The sequence below is a fragment of the Numenius arquata genome, chromosome 22 (genome assembly GCF_964106895.1).
Source record: "Numenius arquata chromosome 22, bNumArq3.hap1.1, whole genome shotgun sequence".
In the NCBI taxonomy this organism is placed as follows: Eukaryota; Metazoa; Chordata; class Aves; order Charadriiformes; family Scolopacidae; genus Numenius; species Numenius arquata.
The window spans coordinates 3,157,001-3,169,842 of record NC_133597.1 but is presented as its reverse complement, the minus strand read 5'-3'; the positions used below and the strand labels follow the sequence as shown (position 1 = coordinate 3,169,842).

At 45.0% G+C, this 12,842-nt stretch overlaps 1 protein-coding gene across 1 annotated transcript in view; it reads right to left on the bottom strand.

The window, feature by feature from the left end:
- Positions 1-3,067: 3,067 nt before the first annotated feature.
- POU2F3 (POU class 2 homeobox 3) overlaps positions 3,068-12,842 on the bottom strand; it is a 42,094-nt gene continuing 32,319 nt past the window's right edge. The window contains exons 7-14 of the mRNA XM_074162427.1: positions 9,785-9,867; positions 9,450-9,632; positions 8,930-9,071; positions 7,884-8,020; positions 6,456-6,617; positions 4,819-4,885; positions 4,106-4,238; positions 3,068-3,107 (exon numbers count right to left, since the gene is read on the bottom strand). Coding sequence (XP_074018528.1) covers positions 3,068-3,107; positions 4,106-4,238; positions 4,819-4,885; positions 6,456-6,617; positions 7,884-8,020; positions 8,930-9,071; positions 9,450-9,632; positions 9,785-9,867 — 947 coding nt within the window. The remainder of the gene's footprint in view (positions 3,108-4,105; positions 4,239-4,818; positions 4,886-6,455; positions 6,618-7,883; positions 8,021-8,929; positions 9,072-9,449; positions 9,633-9,784; positions 9,868-12,842) is intronic.

Below are 12,842 nucleotides of genomic sequence, written 5' to 3'. Positions count from 1 at the left end.
CTCAGCGAACAGTCACATGCAAATCACTTCTCAGGCTGGCATGGAAAAGAGATTGTTTGTTTCCTGCTCCATCCTCCTCCCGTAGCGTTGGCCAGCCCTCACAGGAGCTCGGCTGAGGTGTTTCAATGAAAGGCCTGGGAGGAAAGGCAGCTCCTTGAGGGTGGGGTTATGAATTTCCCAGTTATCACCTACACCCCTCTCCCTTAGGACTTAGAGCATCTCTTCTCCACGGACACAAGCCCATAGCGACGCACCTGGTCGGGTTCAGCCGTGGCGGATATGACCGAGTCGTCAACGGACACTGGCTCCCCTGAGCACACTGTGGAGCTTACACCATCCCGCCAGAGACAGGAGAGGAAAATTCTCCTCCTACACGCTTTGTCTGCACGCGAGTACAGGTCAACGCTTTGTTTTCGGAATGGATTGTTTTTAAACCATGACAGAATTGAAATTTTAATGTGAAAGTATACTTTTTTTCCTGATCTTTTAGGCCAGATAAGAGAGAAACACAGCTCTGGAAAGGTTTCTTTCCAACACAACCAATAAAACGCTGGCATGGTTTAGTTAAAAAGCAAAAAGAATTTCTCCTGATTTGTTCATTCCTGTTTCTCCCACCCTCCACCATTTTAGTACAGACCCCCTTTGTCTCACCCCACCAGTCTCCCAGCCAGTTTAGCCCAGCTGCTTACACGAAATTACTGGAAATGAATCAGGGAAATATATGCTTAAATATAGTATCAACCCCCAATTCTCTGCCCAGTAACCAAGATCTTGCCTGCGATGAAAAACTGGTACCCACGCCTGGCTGTGAATCTGTGAGTGCATTCGTCTTCCACTGTTAGCGTGTGATTAAAGCATGCCACAGCAGAAGCTGTCGTGTTTAATCCCTGTCACTCTAGCCGTAGAAGGCAAGTTCTCGCAGGGATGCCCCTGTTAGAGACAGTAACGGGCACCTTAAGAAACCTGCCAAGAAAACCCACCCAACCTGCACCAAACCTGTCACAGCTTAGCTGTAGAATGATTATATTCAAATAATTCATTTCACATCTCCAAATATAGTTGGAAAGCAATGGAGAACAAGGCTTGAATTTAACCCTCCAAGCATGTAAGAAAATTTAAGTAACAGCAGATAGAAGGGCCACAGTAATGAGGAGAGTTAGATTAATACTTCCCATCTTCATTTCTTGCTTTCCCAACATAAAATGTTTTTTAAATCACAACAAAATTTGTTGAAAAAAACCGTTTCATTTAATTTTAATGTTTCCACTGAAAAACAGATATGATGAAAGTGTTTCAGTTAGAGGTAAATGAGTGGTGGTGGGGAATCCAGGAAACAGAAATACAATTTCTCCCTTTTTTGTCTTAGAGCATTTTGAAAAAACTTATTTTAGTATTTTTAAAAAAAAAAAAAAAGAAATATTTTTCTTAGTTTCCATTTTTCAAGAAGGTCTCCTTTTCTTTTCCAGTCCCCTCTTCTTATTATCAGCATCTGCTTCTATAACAAAATCTCACTCAAAGCAACAAATGCGATTCTATACACAATGTACACGTAGGGCTCAATACTTTGTGTGAAGGTAGCTGAGAAACTCTTAAGGTCCACAGGCTCCCTACAGCAATAATTCATCACACAGGACTGGATGAGTAGGATAAAAAACAATGGATCAAATATTTTTTTCCCCAGAAGTGTCAAAGGATATTTTTTACTTTAAAAAAAAAAAAAGCTCACATTTACCTAAAAAAAAAAAAAAAAGCCATCAGAAAAAAAGACTGCTACTCAAAAATGGCTATTTACAATCTGTGAACCAGATACTCATTTACTCTAGTTCCACTGAATTAATTATTTGTACCCATTGACAACCTGACCAGGAATTTGTTTTACTCAAAGTCTACTTTAACAAAATTAAATATCTACCTCTTTTCAAGTGGCAAGTTGCAAAGTAACAATTTCCCTGGTGATATGCTGCGACAGTTGAAGTTTCCTACACTTTGGCACCTCATGAAATTAAGAAACACTCGCACGCACAAACCTCAAGGTTCACACCTGAGCAATACCACTTGTCCTCCCAGGAAGAGAAGAGCATGCTGCAGAGAACAGGCAAGCTACATTGCTTACGATTCAGGAAAGACCAGAACACATGCACACCTCTACACCAGAGAGGTGGTTTCCATTTGGTATCGGATAAAACCCAAAGCATGAATAAAAGAAAGAAGGGAAGGTCAAGACTAATCCTCTTCCCACCAAATCAACGCAAACTGCTTTTGTGTTCAGTGGAGTGAGAAGTTCACCCAAGGTTTTTGAACAGTGACGTCCTCCAGTGGGGCAGCGAGGCTAGCTGGGAACAATAACAAGACCTGGACACAAATTTTGCAAAAGACAACAATTTTTTTTAAAAGGAAAAAATAAGAAAGCTCTAAAATACTTAATTAAAAAAAAAAAAAAAAGAAAGAAAAAAGAAAAAAAAAAAAAGCACTTTTAGAAACAGAGCAGAATGGCTCAAAGCAAAGCGAGTTTGGTGGTGGATAAAGCTCAGTGCCATTGACCTCAGAAGTCTATTGGAAACCAAGGCTCACGTCTAGACACGGGTCTCTGGTGAAATGAACTGGGTAACCTCGGCTCAGTTTGGGGCTTTATGGTATGTGTGCGTGATAGTAACAGCATGATAGACCCTTCTTACGGGAAGCTCTGAAATGAGTGAGGGGAAAAGAGGGTCCTGACACAGAAATCCTTCCAGATTAGAGATTGCCAGGCAATCCAGTGTGAATGCAGAGATTTGCAAGCAGAGGGCAGTGTTTCATGCTAATAGTGCTAAGCAAGGGCTCGTTCTTGAAGTGAATGCCTGGAAGAATATTATAATGTCACTGTTGGCGTAGAGAATCCTTGGGGAAGGTCAGCTGCAGTTTGAGTCCCTGGAGAGTTCTGTTGCTATGGGTTCCCTTAAACAAGACCTTCATTTGGCAGCATTTTGAAGGCACTGGAACGCCAGATGTTGCCCCAAGCATTGTTCCTAGAGAAGCTGGTCCATAGCTAGAAGTCAGAGCTCCTTTTACACATGATGGAGGAGTCATCTCAGTGGAGGTAGGTAGGTTGATTCCATCGGTACCAAGATCTGTTTGCAACACAGGGAATAAGAGCTACAATTGCCATGTCGTTAACCACTTCCCTTGAAATAAAAAAATCATTATTATTCTCTTTGTAGCCAAAGAGACTACTGCCAGCAAATGATCCTTTGCTCCTGCAGGAAGCCAATAGCAACCCCCCTGTCCTTCTAAGTAACATCTTCCACCGTGCTCATGAGTTCACCTGGCTGTTGGACTTCCTCCACGTAAGAGGAGGTCTGACTCACGGCACAGGATGATCCCTGACTCAGGGAGCCCAGCAGCTACAGGTAACGCCCTCTGCACCCTGTGGCCTTCCTACTAACACAGCATCCTTGATGCCATGTAGCAGGAACCACAAGCGCAGAGAGGCCTGAGCAGCACAGACCGTGGCAGAGGCACCTTCAGTGAAATAACCAGAAGGGCTCTGAGCCCGTACTCGTGGTTTAATGATTTTGCAGCGTCTAAAGGCAGGGCAGAGGAAAATCTTTCTTCCTGTTTCATCGGCCACTGTGGAATAGTTAACTCTGCAGCAGAGCTCTCTGGGTGGCGCTGCAGGAGAGAAAACTGGCTGTGGAGGGGGTTATCCAAGCAGAAACAGCAAAAGAAGCCTTCCTCTGCTTCCTCCACACAAGGAGTTAGTTTAGGACAGTCCTTATGGCCAGTGTTTCTATCCAGGTTTTTGGTTGGAGTTTTTTTTCCCCTTTTGGTTTTGTTGGGTTTTTGTTTTTTGTTTGGTTTTTTTTTTTTTCCCTTTTGTTTCCCAGCACAGTTTTTCAGGCAAAACTTGATTTACTATTTGTCCTCAAGCAGAAAAATAGCCCTATCCCAAGAAACTTCGGGTTAGCTGTGAAGCTCCACGTAAGAAGGTGCCACCACGTGGCTCCACATTGCTGGAGTCTCTAAGGGCTTGCACATTCTCCTCTAAGGTCCCGCTGCTTTTCTCCCAAACCCTCCGACGCCCTTGCCGAGGAGCAAGCTGTGGGGCCCCCCGCTGTCTTAGTCTTACCCTGAAGAGTTGAAACCGGGCGAGTTCATTGCAGCTTTGGAGTTGCTCTGGGCTGTGCCGGGGCTGCTGGCATGGAGTGCACTGCCAGGGGAGGAGGGCCTGCTGGAGTTCCCTGGGGAACACGATGATGTTACTGCGTAGCAGAGAAAGCAGAATAAGGCCGGGATCTCCTTTTCCTGCCAAGGACAGCCCAAGCCCGGAACACTCCCAACCCTATCTTGTACCCATCCCGTTCATCTGAGTCACTGCCTGCCCTGCAGCAGCAAGGCAGGATCTGTGCCCCAGCCCCGGAGAAGGTGGGGGTCTCCAGGACTGCACTCTCTGTAGCTTCTATTCATGTGAATCACACTTATCAAAGGAGATCTGACAACCTACCCCCAAGCACTTCTCCCGTTTGGCCACCTTTCTAGGTGTGCCTGGCTCCCAAAACCTAAACACCCCAGTAAAATTTGCCTAGGATGATTATCCTGGGAATGTTACCATGCCCAGGAAGCTTTCCGCGTCTTTGTTCCAGCCAAGAGAAAGGCTCTGCTGTTCTTATCCCTTGTATACTAGTTATATGGGGATACTTGCCCTGGCCAAACCCAAGGGTCTTACTAAGAGTGGGCTGCAAATACGAGCTAGAGACCAAGCAGGGAGAGAGCAGGAGCAGAGGAAGGAGGGAAGGAATGGTGAGCGAGGCAGGTTTCTAAAGGCTTATTCTAAAGGCTTACCAGTCCCAGGCATGGTGCTGTGCACTGGATTGACGGAGAGGGGCCCCAAGGACCCTGAGGTAGAGACCTAGAGACAAACAGAAGCAAACGGTGAGCGCTTGGCACTATGAGGGTATAGATCACAAAATGCCACTCCTTTCATATTCCTTTCAGAGTGTGCTGGCTCCCAGGCAGCCTTCCGATCTACATCTGAGGCTCCCACAGATATTTCTGTTCATACTGTAGTGTAGAAGCACCATTCCCGTATCCAGGGTCACACAAAGAAATCAGAATGAGTGTACATATGCCTGACACTCTCTACACAGGTCTAAACTTATGGATCAGCTATGGAAAAGCCTGAAATTATCAAATGCAAGCCAAACTTTCTAGAAGTCCCGAGATCCTATCAGTTGGAGCCACTGCCCTTTGGATGTTTCGGCCTGGATGTTCCTAGTCTGAAACATCCCAGCTCCCTCTGGTCCTGGGCACAAATAATCCCTTCTCCTTTGCGGAGTTCTTGATGGGTGAGAACTCTCAGGTGACAATTAGTAATTTGGTGGCCGCACTCAAAGCGAGCCTGCGGCATTTGTTGTTCAATCGTGATAGTTTAACTACAGGCAACACGTTCAGAATGACTGATGAGCAAAGGCTTACTTTGTAGAACGCGTTCACAGGAAAACTATTCATCAAAGCTACTGCTTTAAGAATTCATGGCTCGCAAGCAGCATTTTGTGTTTGTGACTGTAGACCAAATGTGTTGTGCAACAAGTGACCAAACTTCTTGTGATGTTTTCCTGCCTTCTGATGCATAATTCCAAAACCCAGAAGATTTCAAGATAAAATATTGCTTGTGAATATGTACTCTCCCTCCCACCCACGTGTGCTCCAGCACTAACAACGCTGTAGGGAGGTTCCTGACACTTTTATAGGTGGAAGCAGCTAAGCAACTATTAACTAGCAGAAACGCAATAGTAGCTTGTTATCCGCAGTAGCCACTGACAGCAGGTTGCAAGAACATGCTTCCAGCAACTCTCACAACAGTTTCTCTTTTCCTCATCCTTCCTGGCAATGAAAGTGTGCTTGCCAAAATGTGAATGTACGACACAAGAGCAGGAGAGCTAGCACTGCTGGAGTGTATTCTGCCTTTCTGCGCAGACGTAAAACAACAAACATGTAAATGGTTACCACGAGGTTTCAGAGTTAACAACTCTGGATGTAATTCTCATTGCAGGGAATGCCGATTCCTCCCCCATTAACTTCGGAAAGCTTTTATTTACCAATCTTGGGGTGAAAAGTTTTGGGATAGCGACCCTATTTGGATAAATTATCCTACAATTAAACTGACCGGCACCTTCTAGCAAACTTGTATTTTCTTTCTATTGTTTTCATTAATAGAATAAAAAGAAATGTTCTGTAAATGCGAGCATGAGATTCTATTAAAGTTGGGACGTTGAGTCTATGCCCGATCGCTGGCTAGCCCAGCTCCTGCAGGAGTAGTCCCCCACTGGACCATGGAGGGGACCTCCCAGTAACTCAAGGACTTGTGAGTACAAGCACACGTCCTGCCTCCTTTTCCAGCAAACCCTCCTGTATCCCCCCACCCTTTTCCCCGCTTGTCTGAGATGGCATGTAGAACTCCTTAATCCAAAGTCTCTCACCAGTCTGGAATTGTAGATGGGTGATTTGATGGGGGATGGCATCGGGCAGCTGATCCGTTTTTCCTTCTGGCGCCGGTTGCAGAACCAGACCCGAACCACCTCCTTTTCCATGGAGAGCTGCTCTGCTATCAAGGATATCTCCTCTGAACTGGGCTTGGGGTTCTGCTGAGAAAGAGCAGGAGGTTAAAGAAAGCCCCAAAGAGCTGTAACATACAGCATCAATGTACGGTCCCACTGCTGGAAAGGCAGAGGGCAAGGGTGGGGTTGGCTGTAAACTGGCGAGGGGAGAAAATTTGCTTCTAAGAAAAAGGGTAAATATTAGGGCAAGAGATTATGTTCTGTGACCCAGAAAGTGCCTCTGATTCAGCATCAGGTCTCATGGAATCAGTGGGGGTTGAGTCATACAGTACCTTGTCCTGTTATTGCATAAAGCACCACGCTCTTTGATCTTAACAGCGCCCTAAATCATTGCTTGGGGGGAAGCTAATGGCTGGTGGTCTTCTTATCACTACACAGGACACACAAGTTCTGAGTGCTGTCTGGGCGCCTACCTGCACCATCTCAGAGAAGCCACTTCTTCTCTTTCTTCGCCCATCCCTCGTTTGTAAAGGGAAATAATAGTACCTGTCCTTTCTTCTGCATCTCTTATTTTCTGGTGCATTTGACAGCATTTAGCTCTGTGAGTTTTGATCCGAGTTGGAGACGTGAGGGTCAAAAATACCTAGCACAGAGATGCCAAGACAGTTTTCCCATTACAAAGAATCCCTCATACTAGCTATAAATGAGGTGCCGATAATGGTCTGGCAATGACTGTCTTTTGTTCTCGTTAGCAGCCTTAGGAGGAAAATTTTAGATGATAAGATACGAGGGAGAAACCAAGAAAAAATGAGGGCTGATCAAAAACAGTTTTGATGAAAAATTCTCAGTGTACAATTCAGTCCTACTGATTTAAAGCCTTGTTTGCTCTCTGCAGCGATTTTTCTTGGAAATCTTGATTCTTAAAAAGTGAAGGGCTCCACTTCTGAAACGATTCAGCAGCAATATCTGGAGCAACTAGTTCTGTGGTCTCACAAGACCTGCTTAACGGGGCGCCCGTTCCCGTGCTGCACCGTGGCCACGCAACTCCCGTGACACACGCCTGCAGCTCGCAGAGAGAAGAGGTGGGTGCAGCAGATCAGCTCTGGCTAGGGCACCGATCGGGGGGCGATATATGGGGAGGTGTGGTGATGAAATTGAGGAAATATTGTGTCCGATTTCCTTTTTTTTTTTTTTAAATCACTTTTCCTGTTAACCCCTTTCAAGCCTTTTCTAACCTGCTATCTCTTTTTTTTTTTTTTTTTTTTTTTTTTGAGGATTCAGTGCTCCTATGACCTAGCAAATACCAAAATCAGAGAGAGTTCGCAACACATTGAAAGATTTTCCCCTCACATCTTGAAATCTTTTCTCCAGCGTGGAGCGAATGTTGGTCTCAATGCTGGTTCGCTTCTTTCTTTTCCGTCCAAACATCTCGTTCACTGAGGGGTAGGAATTGGGAGTGCTCATGGAAGAATCCAAAGGAGCAGATTCTGGAGAGAGAGGAAGGGGAAAAGAGATATTCAAGAAGATAATGAGCTATTTTCATTCCTAGATCCTTTCTGGGAACTGTGGCACCTTCTAAAATAAGGAAAATGTTCCTACATTGTGGATCCTTCCCCTGATGGTTAAAATTGCTTATGAGTCCTAAATCCATCAATGATCTTGTCCAAATCAGGAAAGAAATACGAGTGCTAAAATTTTAATCAGCACACTAGTTTTCCTTTTTCCAGCTTGATTTCCAGCCTGCTCTGATGGGGACCACGCATTTTCCAATGGTTTAATTTCGCACAGTTAAAGATATTGACTTACACCCCCAGGATCAGGCCTCGTGTAGGTGAAACACCTCCTGACACGACACATCGGTCAAACAGGCAACTGCTGAAGGGCTGAGTAAAGCACATGAGACTAATCCATTCATTCCTGCAGTGGTTCGCAGCCAGCAGAGGACATCAGCCCAATCCTGCTGCTACTGGGGATTCCCCTTGCAGTGATAGCTTCCTTTTCTAATTACTAATCACGGGCTGACCTCTGAGCACTCTAGGAATCCCTTCCTATTCTTTCCAGTTTACACAGGGAGGGACTGAATGGATTAATCCAGTGATTTGCCCTGGGCCATGCAACCGAGCAAGAGGTGATGCAGGAAGGGACTGCCCCAGACACCGAATTGCCATGTGAATCCCATAGTGCCAGGGAGAAAGGACAGATGTGGTTTGATATCCGGGCTGCTCGTGCAACCTGCTGTGTGATCCACAGCAGAAAGCGGCCTGTTACCAGCCTGGCCGCGGATCTGAGAGGTCTTAGCCCCAGCTTGGATTTTCCTAGCTTTTATTGGATGTTCCTGAATGGACCCTCTCGTCCTGGCCAAGACCGGTGGCATTTCTGCATGTAATGTCACCTACCTGCGTCACTCAGCCACTTCTCCAGCAGGGGTTTGAGCTTGCACATATTCTTAAAACTCAGGTTGAGAGCCTCGAAGCGGGAAATGGTGGTCTGGCTGAAATCATTGCCATAGAGCTTCCCCATGGCAAGTCCAACGTCACCCTGCCAGAAAAGATCCAAATCACAACATGAGCTCAGAAAAACCCCTCACAGCTTCCTGCTGTCAGACCACCTCTCAAGTTGCTTCCAGACCGGCTTCAGCCTTCTTTCCATGACCTGCCTTCCAGAGAAAGTGGCTTCTCTTCCCACGGGAATCTGCCCCACACCCCTGAGCCTTTGTGCACTGGAGAAGGTGCAGATAATGATGCTGTGGTAATGAAATATTAGGAAGGGCTTTTAGTCTCTTCATGTGTTTGGAAGGGGGTGCTCCAAAGAAAGCCAGACTGTATCTAATCCAGCCTTTCCTCCATCCGTGTCTCTGCCATAAACTCCCCCATTCCAACGCGTCCACATCATATTCCCATTGACGAGGCCGCTCACCTGTGTGAACCCCAGTTTGATTCGCCTTTGTTTGAAAGTCTTAGCAAACTTTTCCAGCTCCTCCAGGTCACTGGGTTCCTCAGATGCTCCTGATGGAGTTAGGTGCTTTGCCACTTGCAAATGCTGGGGTACGTCCAGGTGGGGTTCAACCGATGAGCCAGGGAGGCCAGAACGGCCCACAGCCTGTACAAAACAACAACAAAAAAAGATGCATTAAGTCACAACAATAGAAAAGTACACATTTTTTTTTTTTCTGCCGTTTGCCTTTAGCGAAGCAGCACTTTTTGCAGATGAGTGCTTCTCAGGGTGGGACTGTATATGTTGAGGCAAGTTACCTGTGATGCCAGGCTGGGTCCCGGCTGGGAGAGGAGAAGGCTGCCCTGTTGCTGAGGGAAGGAGAGGAGGTTTGGCTGCAAAGCTGAGGAGAGAAAGAGAGATGCATCTGATCAGACCAGCTCCTTCATCAGCACCTGGGCAGCTGAATGTCACTCTGCACAGGGAAGGGTCATCTCTGAATGGAAAACGTCAGCTCTTGTTCAAAATATGAGAATTTTAGCCATTATGAGTGTGGATGTCTCTGAGCTGGATTATGAGAAAGGAAAGGTTCTTTTCATGTTTTTTGTTTTGTTTTTCAGGCTGAAAGGAATTATTACAATAATGATATAGGTAAAATATCTCATCCACTGATCCCTGCATGTAGCTCATTAACCCAAGGCTGAACTAGGGGACAGACATCAAAACTTTGATTTTAGATGCCAAGCAGCAGAGAATTTACTACATCCTTAGTGGCGTTCTCTCCCAGTGCTTAATCATTGTAGCTGTTAAAAAACATTTGCATCTTATTTCCAAAAGAAGCTTTTCTGACTCCAACTTTCAGCCACTTGATCTTGTTAAAAAAATCCTGATCCTACAGTAAATCGCACGAGCCTTCCCACTCTGCTTTCCACTATACATTTCATTTTGAAGTGTCATTTTGAAGCCATCTGACCCTTTCTTTTCTACCCTACCGTATTTCAAATAAATTGAATTTCTTTTGGAATATATAAACTGACACAAAATGATGAAAGGAAAAAAGAAGGGAAATCTATAAAACTAACAAAACCTAGTATTTATGGAGACTGTGTAATTGTTTAGTTGACAAACTGCCAAGCACAAGCCTGTATCTTAGAGGGAACGTCCTAAAGGATTAAGTACTGACAGAAGCAGTGTAGTTCCCTAGAAATTTAGTTAGGTTCTTCAAGTCTGTTGGAGGTGAAGCCTATAGAATTTAGTAAGGATTTATAACCTTTCTTGAAACAGTCGATATATTCCATTGATTGTAACTGACAATTATAGGGAAAACTATAGAAATTTATGGACTTCTACTAAAAAAAAAAAAGGAAAAAAAGGAAAAAAGATAATCTCCAGAATCAATCAGTCCCCCCTCTCTCCCTTTCTGTCTTTCCTTTTTTAATTTAGATCTGAATGTGCAGGATCCCATTTATTTATTTAGATTGGTGTTTCAATAAGCTTTCTCTAATGCTGGAACAACTTTGAATTTCAAATGCAGGCTGGTAATGAGGTGCACATTTTTAACAGTGAAGGTAATTAATCACTGGAATGGCTTGCCTAGGGACATGGCGGATGCTCTGTCATTTGGAGTCTTTAAAATCATGATTGAACACCTTTGCGAAAGCTAAGCTCTAGCTCAAATGAAAATTATGGACTGGATTCAGGAATCACCGGTTTGACATCTGATGAGACGGAGGCTGTGTTTTCATAAGATGAAGACTTCAGCAGCAAAATCTTGGCTGAGAGTATTCCCAGCATCTACCTGGCTGTTCAGTTCCACCTTTACAGCACAGAGCTCACCCCCTCAATCAAGTCCGCCAGCATTAGCTGTTTTTGAAGGGCTGAATCAGACCTGGCAACTTACCTGGCTTAAAAACACCTTTAAAACACAAAAACCCAAAAGAAAGCACCCAACTTCTTGGGAAGGCTAAGCCCACAGCCAAGTCCCTTTGGCCATGAAATCCGTGAACTGATGTATCCATCAGTCAGAACTCGGGAAACATTGAGGGTGTTCCCATGATGGCCCGAGGGACAACTTCAGGAATATTTTGGGCATCTCTTTGGTATGAAGAACGCTCCACCTGTACCTGTACCAAACAACTAATTCCACAAAACTAACCTGTGCCTTCACTTTCACTCCCCAGTGGCTGTGCGTGCACATGGCAAAGGATCATTAAAACCTGGCAATCACCTATGCAAATGGAAGTGGCTCTTGCACAAAAAGCTGGCTACTGGCCAGAATATCCCAGCTTTATCACGTCTGGAACCAAAAGGGCTCATGGCCAAACAAATGGCCATCTGTTGGAGGGGTTTATAGCTGCCAAAGGAAGTCACTTAACAGAAGAAACTCTAACTCTATGAAAAGGAACCAAGTTCTGTTTTGCAGTATAATATGTTTCCTATTATACATGAATAAAAGCAGGCAGCACACAACATATTATCCTGACTCTGCCATTTCAAACAAACTAAATTCTAGATTATTGGTAAATATATAACAAGTAGTTTCTTTTTACACCACTTAGCGTGATTTGGCAAAGAGAAAGAGTTTATATACCGTCAATGAGAAATAGGTTTCCCATTTGCCTACAATACAGGTTTTCTTTCGGAGCATGTGTACCAGTGGATTCAAGCTGCAGAGAATTTTTAATTCTGAATATTAAAATATTCTGCATTTTTAATTCTGAGTATTGGTTCATACGGAGGGACCTCTGTGCTGGAATAAATCAAGAATGTGAGCAAAGGACTCAAGTACCTTTGCATCTGTCAAGTTATTTGTCAGCCTATGCTCGTCTGTCCTCAAGCAGCATAAAACTTCATCAATGGCATGCTTGTACCCCTGTTATTGGAGAAATGCCATCAAAAATATCAGGGGTAAAAATAGAAACACAGGGACTTTCTCAAGCACTGAGTTCAGTCCGCAGGCCTTTCACGGAGCTGATTACACTGTGTTTCAGAAGTACTTAGACCTCCTGTCCTCTCCTGCCCCATGGCTTGGAGCGAGATTTGGGAACAACCACTGGCAACTCCAAACCTCTCAGCTCTGATCCCCGGCTTGCTCCCGGCTAGGTTAAACCTCTTTGCTCCGGTGCCAGCATCATCCTTCCACCAGAGCGGCTCAGCTCCTTCCCTGGATTCGCTCTCCCTCTAAGGTATTAGAGAGGTCAACTCAACCCTTCCTCAGTTTTCTTCCAGAAAACTGAGGGTGCTAACCCGGCAAGGCTGGGAGCCCAGGCAGGCTCCTGGGAGCTCCCAGGGAGCAGGCTCCTGGCTCTTCTGCTGAAAGGCAAGCAGATGCTGTCCCGAATTTCGGAGGTGGGATCCCCACCAAGCCTGCAAAGACTG